Consider the following 8332-nt stretch of genomic DNA (forward strand, 5'->3'; position numbering starts at 1 on the left):
CCTTTGCTCAGTTGGATGGCATGCAATGCAAAGTGATGTCAACACTACAGGATCAACTTCTTTACCAGCTCAGGTCACCATGAATGCCCGGCCTCCTCAATCCTGCCCTCACCTGAGGCAACACAAGTTTAACTCACTACCAGTCATCTGTCTACTGAGAGAGCAGGACTACAGGCAGTGTATCCTTCACTCACTTGATGGAGCATTAAAGAGCCAAATGGTTGAGTTTGAAATGGTTCCCTTTCAATAACTGGCAGATCCAGAAATGAAGAAATACAATCCCAGAATTAATGCTGTGGCTCTTAAATGATCTAAAGTGCAAAAGGTTTTTGATCTATAGATCAGCCAATATGAACAAACATAGCAGTCAAAAAGGCCTCTTGTTGCCTTGCAATTTTGAAGTATCTTTTATTATACTGGTTGTAATTTTTGACATGTAATATAGGAGGTCAGGGTAATTAATGGAATGAGACAGATCAAGGAGTCATTTAAATGGGATCCATATTTTAGGAATTGCAGGTTGCCTGAATGGAGGATGACAGCGGAAGACCATTTGATTTTTATTATTTTTGTTTGGACCAAGTTGACTTTCATGCTATGTTTGTTCAACAATGAGAGTAGTTATTAAAAGTTGAAAGAGATTCTATAACAACTGGATAATCTTAATAGTACTTACGTCTAGATCACTGCTTGCATATAAAGTGGGATTGCCTCCATCTCTTGCTTCTACAGTTACCTTGTATTGTCCTCTCAATGTTTTGTCTAGTGATGATTTAATCCTATGAATCAAAGCACTATTTTAATATCATCAGGTAAGGTATGTTAAAATCTTTCTTCAATGAGATATGTGTCATAATTTTATGCATTGCTGTGCATTCAGAGGATGTCAACAATTCAAACATCAGTGAATAAATGACATTCAAAAAACTGATTGACAAATTAAAATAAAAATGGAAGTTATTTTAGAGATGTGACTGTAGACAGATTCCTGAAAGCAATACCAAAACAGAATTTCTGCATACTTCACTTTAATTAGATTATTTCCTGGTAGCATCACATTCAATGTCTGCCGCAAGAAAATGGAAGGGTGGGGTAACAACAAGAAAAGAGAAATTTAATCCTGTCAAGTTAGGAGCGCAAAGTTGGGATCACTCCTGCCTCTGCAAACTGACTTAGGGAGAAAGTGATCCTGGCCAATTGGATTTTCATTCAGGAGTGAGTACTAACAGGAGTTACAGGCATTGGCCTAGAAAGAGTTGGAAGGCAGCCATAGGGGCTACTGGGTGAAAAGGCAATCTGTGACATGGCTAGCCTTGGCTGCGATACATAAAGACACAGTAAAACAAAAACTGATTCTCCAGCCCACACCCTGTTCTCTCCCAACCACTCTCCACATGCCCCATGCATGCCAATCTATGCACTTTACACAAGCATCCCCCCCATCCATCTTTTATGGCCGCTCCAACCTTCCAAGCCAGCCCATTTCTATTACACTCCAGCTTTTTTCCTTTATGGCCTCCATATCATTGAGCCAATATGCACCATGAGTAGACCTCAGGACACATGATGAGGTCAAATAAGATAAAGTTTGAAGTGTCCATTGATGAATTCACTATTTGTAAAAGAATCACTGATTTATTTTAAAATATCACTACATTTCACTATCTAATCTCTTATAAAAATGAGTATTGGCATTCATAGGCCCACGTCAAAGACTTTGCAAGCACTTGGAATTCTCAGTCAAGCTGTGAACTGGCAGGTATCCTACTCTGATAATGGCAGATTGTGGAATCAAGTCATGCAGATCAAAACACTTAATAACAACTTTCAGGTTTGAGACAGTTCAATAGCAAGCTTTTTTTATTGACATTGCAGGAAGTTTTTCAAAAGTTTAACTGGAAGGACAATTAAAAACCTTAAAGCTTGGCAGTTCCCTTGATAACTTTGTTGATAACTCCCTTGAGAATGGCCTTGAAAACTCCCTTGGCAATTTCAATCAGCTTGACTGTTCCAATGGATTTATTCATTGCTTATTGCACATTCATATATATCTTTAACAATTTCTAAGGACACCTGACCACTTCCAAACGGCCCCTTACCTTTCCTAAATATTTCCCTCTACCTCACCAAAAGAGTAGCTTAACTCTCCAAAAGGGCTGCCTTCATCTCAAAGGATTGGGATGGAGGCTATTTGCACTTTGGGTGTACTAGTTGTGACTACATAATTAACAGAAACTAGTTTATTGTATACTTGCAAACATAGGCACTCTACAGTAATATGTTGGTCTCTCTTCAAGTCTTTTGAATGCTGCCTTTTTATGTGAGCTGTGATGTCATCACAATGTATGATGTTACTCAGACACTTCCAGAAAAAAGTGCTTCCTTAATCCTTTCAGAAACATATTTCAAAGCATCAAGTGTAGATCCCCAGGACATGGGCACAACGATGGTGAGAATTATGCTTTAGTGAATTTCAAAGTGATGAGAACACAATAACGGATGATATCGCAATAACCTAACAAATATTCTGTAAATCTTTGGAGAACCTCAAAGGCATCCCCAGCCATCACCAGAATTTTGACAAAACAGTTTACTGGACTAAGAAAAGGCAAGCAAAATTAAGAGAGAGGAAATCTAAGCTGCAGACAACAGATTTTGCAGAACAATGTTTGATGGTTGCTGAAGGTGAAATAAGGTGTTTGCAAGAATGGTGTTACTGTCTGCAACCTTACACTGCTTTGCTCATCTTTCAGTGCTACAGAATTCCTACAAGAAACTCAAGCCTATTCTGACACAAGTCTATTCTGCATGATAGCGACAGATACCATCACATTAAAGAGTACAACTTTGTGCTGAGTTTTCTGTTGACTTACATTCTGAGAAGGAAGTTTCTTGCAGTGACTATTAGATAGAAACTTGGATTTGGAAAATGTATGCTGGCATCTTAGGTTCAGCCAATTGGGTAACACTTACATTTGACTGTCCTGGCAAGCCTTATCTCATATGGCATAATGAAAAGAATCACGAATAGAGTGTTTTCACAAAACATCTGACGTAACAGCTGATTGGCCATTGATAAATATGGCCAGGCAGAGTCAATGATACCCATTATTTGCCAACCTGTCTTCAAGGCAACTACCACTCTGACAAATTTCAACCTTAAAGATGACTATCCTAATAAGTCACACAACACCAGGTTATAGTACAACAGGTTTATTTGAAATCACAAGCTTTCGGAGCACAGTTCCTTCGTCAGTTGAAATGAGAGAGAAGAGCACAGAGACACAGAATTTATGGGCAGAGAGAGATCAAGGGCAGAGAGATTTTTTTTAAAAATCATACAACTGGTGGGGGTGGAATATCGAATAATAAGTCTCTGCAGGTGACCAAGGATGCTGGATGGTGTGAGTAAAGTGTCAACAGCTGGATAACAAGCAAAAGGACGACCTATAATCCGATTAAATGAGGCAAAGAGATAATTTTTAAAAATTAAAAATAAGATGGTGCTGGAGACGAACTAAATGACTAGAATAACATGATAGGTTTAAGAGTCGCATGCTGAGGGTCTAACCAAAGTAATAAATAATCCTAAGCTATACAAATGAATTAAGATAGAGAGATCATAACAATTTATCAATAATTTATATGCATACACATTAACAACATTTTCTTCCTTTGGACTCATGGCGAGGAGTCACTGAAATGACTACACAGCAACATCAACATCTTTCATCCCACCATCAGAATTTCCATTGACTACTCTTCAGGATCAGTTTCACTCTTAGACACATGCATCTCTATCAAAGACAGACACCTCAGTAACTCTCTCTAACGCAAGCCCACAAATATCCTAATGATGCTGTCCTTCTCTAGCTTCCACTTAAACATATTAAAGAAACCATCCGTTAAGGACAAGCTCTGCACATACACAGCATCTGCTCAAATGAGGAAGAAAGCGACGGACACCGGATGCCCTCAGATGAATAGCATATAATGCTCAACTTATCAATCGCCAGTTCCAACGTGCCACAGCAAAAAACTGCAAAGGCCTCCTCAGAAGACCGATAGAGGATAAGACCAATAGAGTACCCTTCCTTGTCCAGTGCTTCCTTGGAGCGGAGAGACTATGCCATGTTCTTCGCAGCCTTCAACATGTCTTTGATGACAAAAAGCATCTTGCCAAGTTCATCCCTACCCCTCCCACTTCTAGCCTTTAAATAACTGCCAAAACCTTAAATAGACCATTGTTCACAGCAAACTACCTTGCATTCAGGTGAACATTGACCACAACACCACACAACCCAACCACAGCAATCTCTGCAGGACATGTCAGATCATCAACATGGGTAATACCATCACACGTGGGAACACCACCTACCATGTACATGGCAGGTAATCATGTGACTCAGACAATGTTGTCTACCTCATTCGCTATAAGCAAAGATACCCTCATGCATGGTATATTGGCAAAACCACACAGGTGCTACGACAACAGGCACTGTGCAACAATTGCCAGACAGGAATGTTCCTTTCCAGTTGGACAATCAGCTTCCTATCTTTGGGTAAGCGTCCTCCAAGGTGGACTTCAAGACACACAACAATGCAGAATCGCCGAGCAGAAACTGATAGCTAAGTTGCATACTCAGGAAGACCACCTCAACCGTGACCTTGGGTTCATGTCTCACTAGATGTGACCCCACCACACTGTTCTGTATCCGTGAAATCTTCCTTACTGTTCTGTTTTGACAGCCTCACCTTAATAACTTGTTATGATCTCTCTACCTTAATTAGTTTGTATGTTTTGGATTATGTATTACTTTGGTTAGACCCTTGGTATGTGACTCTTAAATCTATCATGTTATCCCAGTCATTTAGTTTGTCTCCAGCACTACTTTATTTTCAACTTTTTATAATCTCTCTGCCTCACTTAATCGGATTATAGGTCATCCCTTCACTTGTTATTCAGTTGTTGACACTTCACTCACACCATCAACCACTCTTGGTTACCTGCAGAGACTTATTATTGAACACTCCACTCACACCAGTTGTATCATTTTTTGACCTCTTTGCCTTTGATCTCTCTACCCATAAATTCTGTGTCTGTGTGCTCTTCTTTCTCACTTTACCTGATGAAGGGGCTGCGCTCCAAAAAGCTTGTGATTTTTCAAATAAACCTGTTGGACTATAACTGGTGTCGTGTGATGTCTGACTTTGTCCATCCCAGTCCAACAGCAGCACCTCCACATCATGGCTACTCTTATAAGCTTGACCATTCCAGTACCAAGGATTCTTGCCATCACCTTACAATACTGAATTTGCAAGTTGTGTTTGTCCACAATTGTGAGCACTCACCCGAATAAGGACTGAAAGGAAGTATTTACCTACCTGAAATTACCATTATCATTACAACTGTTGCCAACTAGCAGAAACATATTAGAGTAGAAACCAGACAGAAGTCCAATAAGACACCTCACAATTTCCCTTCCTGGCTGCTGGTTGTGTTAGTTCAGGGACAGCACAAACAAGTGTAGAAAATTGTTTGTTGTTTTTTAGTCATAGAAGAATGACCTAGCTGTGCCATCAACAATTTCCTTTACTGTCATTTCAGGTGTACTGCTGAGGTTTTGTAATCTGCATTGTTGTCTTTAGATCACTCATGATTTGAAATAATACATAAATTGACATTACTTGATAGTTGCTGTGTATTCACCATCGATAAGGATAGATCTTGAAGCTTCAAATATATCTGGCGATAAATTGTTTGATTGTCCATCCAAAAAGATGAATAAAACTTTGACAACAAAAAACTCAATTGCTGCATTTTTTCCAGTGTCATTGTCGCTTGCCTGTAAAGAAAGGCTTTGCATTAATTAATCTTATTTATCAATAGTTGTTTACAGACATTTAGTTTTAATAGTGACTTCAGTAGCCAGAGTAATAAGGCATAGCGTTTATATGGTACACTGCCAGAATCCAGCTTCAAATCTCCACACCAGTTACTTGTAGGACACTTGATAAGAATTCAAGCAGCCAAAGAATATCTTCCTGCTGTAATGATTAAAAATCAACAAGAAAAGTGCTAGACTTCATATATTATTTGCTACAATGGTTCCAACAATTAGTTATGTGAATAGGTTGGAGAAAATAGGGCTGTTCTCTTTTAGTTCAAGGAAGGCTCAAAGAAGATTTACTGTAGGTGATTAAAATCCTAAAGAGCCACTTCAAGACACCACTGTGTTCACTGACCAACATCTCTGTTCTCGGGCTTGCTGCACTGCTTCTGCTAAGCACAATGCATGCAAAAAGAATAGTCTCACTTTCCAATTCGGAACCCTGCAACCTTCAGGACTCATGATCAAGTTCAACTATTTTAAGGCTTCAGCACTTTCTCCCATGTGCGTACCCAAACCCCACACATCAGACCTACCACAAGCAACCCATTGTCAGCCACTAATGTCCCCATATCAGCTATTGATTCGCTCAGGCTGACCTTTACCCTTCCTTTGTCCACTCAACCATTTTTCTCTGTTTCTGGGTTCTATGTACACTTATTGTTTTCACCTCCCCCCACCCCATCTTCAGCATATAGACAAACCTTTTCCTAGCTACAATCAGTTCTGAAAAAGGGTCACTGGGCCCAAAACATTAAGTCTGTTTTCTCTCCATAGAGACTGCCAGACCTCCTGACCTTTTCTAGCAATTTCTGTTTCTGTTTTTAAAATCATAAAAGGTTTTGATTGAACAAATAAAGAGAAACCGGTTTGCAAAGTTTGATGGGTCATTGACCAGAGGGCACAAACCTAGGGTCATTAGCAATAGAACCAAGAGTGACATGAAGAAAAATGTCATCTGTCATTCAAATGAGATGCCCGGATCATAGAATTGTTGCTGAACATTCAATAGTACCTTCAAAAGGAAATTACATTAACGCCTGAAGAGTGAAATGAATGTAAATGCCATGCGGACTTCTAAAAACTCTCTCCCTCTCAAAACTGCCTCTGAGACTTGCATCCCTTCAAACAATTTGCCTTCCCGGATTATGAGTACTTTGAAGACTAAGAGAAGTCAACATTTGAGATTTATATTCTTTGTAAACATGAAAAAAATTTTGCAGGTGAAAATAGTTTATGTCAGTGGTGCAAAGTGGACTGGTGACAACTTTAACACCTTGTTTTTTACTGTGCTGTTATTTATTTTAAATTTGACTTCAAAAATATTACAATTTTTTTTATCTCTCAAACCAAGTAATTTTGACAGGGCCAAGAAACCAGTCTCCAAAATGATCATTCTGTGAAATTCAGTGGAAAGCAAATCATGTTCTGTGAATTTCAACTTCCGACTCATTATTTAACACTGCTGGCATGGACTGCCTTTATCTTTGTCTAGTGATCTGTTTGCATTTGGTAGTTGTGGTTGTTATCAGAATTTAGAGAGTCGTTTTGAGCTGTTTTCCGACATTATAGTTTTACAAAAGCCAGGGATATTGAATTCCAAGTTCGAAAATTCTTCAAAAGCATCTTTATATTTGTGTTGATGAGCTGGTCATTTTCAAATTATTGTTATGTCAATAATAAGTTACAATTTACAAACAGCCTTAATGTATCTCATAATTGAAAAAGTATTTTAAGCACATATTAAAAATGAGTTTGTGTTCCTAAATGAATATTTTGCATCAGTATTTACTGTGGAAAAGGATATGGAAGATATAGACTGTAGGGAAATAGATGGTGACATCTTGCAAAATGTCCACATTACAGAGGAGGAAATGCTGGATGCCTTGAAACGGTTAAAAATGCATAAATCCCCAGGACCTGATCAGGTGTACCTGAGAACTCTGTGGGAAGCAAAAGAAGTGATTGCTGGGCCTCTTGCTGAGATATTTGTATCATCGATAGTTACAGGTGAGGTGCCGGAAGATTGGAGGTTGACAAACGTGGTGCCACTGTTTGAGAACGGCCGTAAAGACAAGCCAGGGAACTATAGACCAGTGAACCTGACCTCAGTGGTGGGCAAGTTGTTGGAGGGAATCCTGAGGAACAGGATGTACATGTATTTGGAAAGGCAAGGACTGATTCAGGATAGTCAACATGGCTTTGTGCGTGGGAAATCATGTCTCACAAACTTGATTGAGTTTTTTGAAGAAGTAACAAAGAAGATTGATGAGGGCAGTTATCTATATGGACTTCAGTCAGGCGTTCAACAAGGTTCCCTATGGGAGACTGATTAGCAAGGTTAGATCTCATGGAATACAGGAAGAACTAGCCATTTGGGTACAGAACTGGCTCAAAGGTAGAAGACGAGGGTGGTGGTGGAGGGTTGTTTTCAGACTGGA

The 8332-nt window shown here is 39.2% G+C and overlaps 1 protein-coding gene across 1 annotated transcript in view; it reads right to left on the reverse strand.

Annotated features, from left to right (window-relative positions):
• The window catches only part of cdhr2 (cadherin related family member 2), a 107351-nt gene that overhangs the window by 31758 nt on the left and 67261 nt on the right, over positions 1 to 8332 (reverse strand). The window contains exons 22-23 of the mRNA XM_043703737.1: positions 5689 to 5846; positions 677 to 779 (exon numbers count right to left, since the gene is read on the reverse strand). Of these exons, the coding sequence (XP_043559672.1) occupies positions 677 to 779; positions 5689 to 5846 (261 nt within the window). The remainder of the gene's footprint in view (positions 1 to 676; positions 780 to 5688; positions 5847 to 8332) is intronic.

The sequence above is a fragment of the Chiloscyllium plagiosum genome, chromosome 14 (assembly GCF_004010195.1).
Source record: "Chiloscyllium plagiosum isolate BGI_BamShark_2017 chromosome 14, ASM401019v2, whole genome shotgun sequence".
NCBI classification, from domain to species: domain Eukaryota; kingdom Metazoa; phylum Chordata; class Chondrichthyes; order Orectolobiformes; family Hemiscylliidae; genus Chiloscyllium; species Chiloscyllium plagiosum.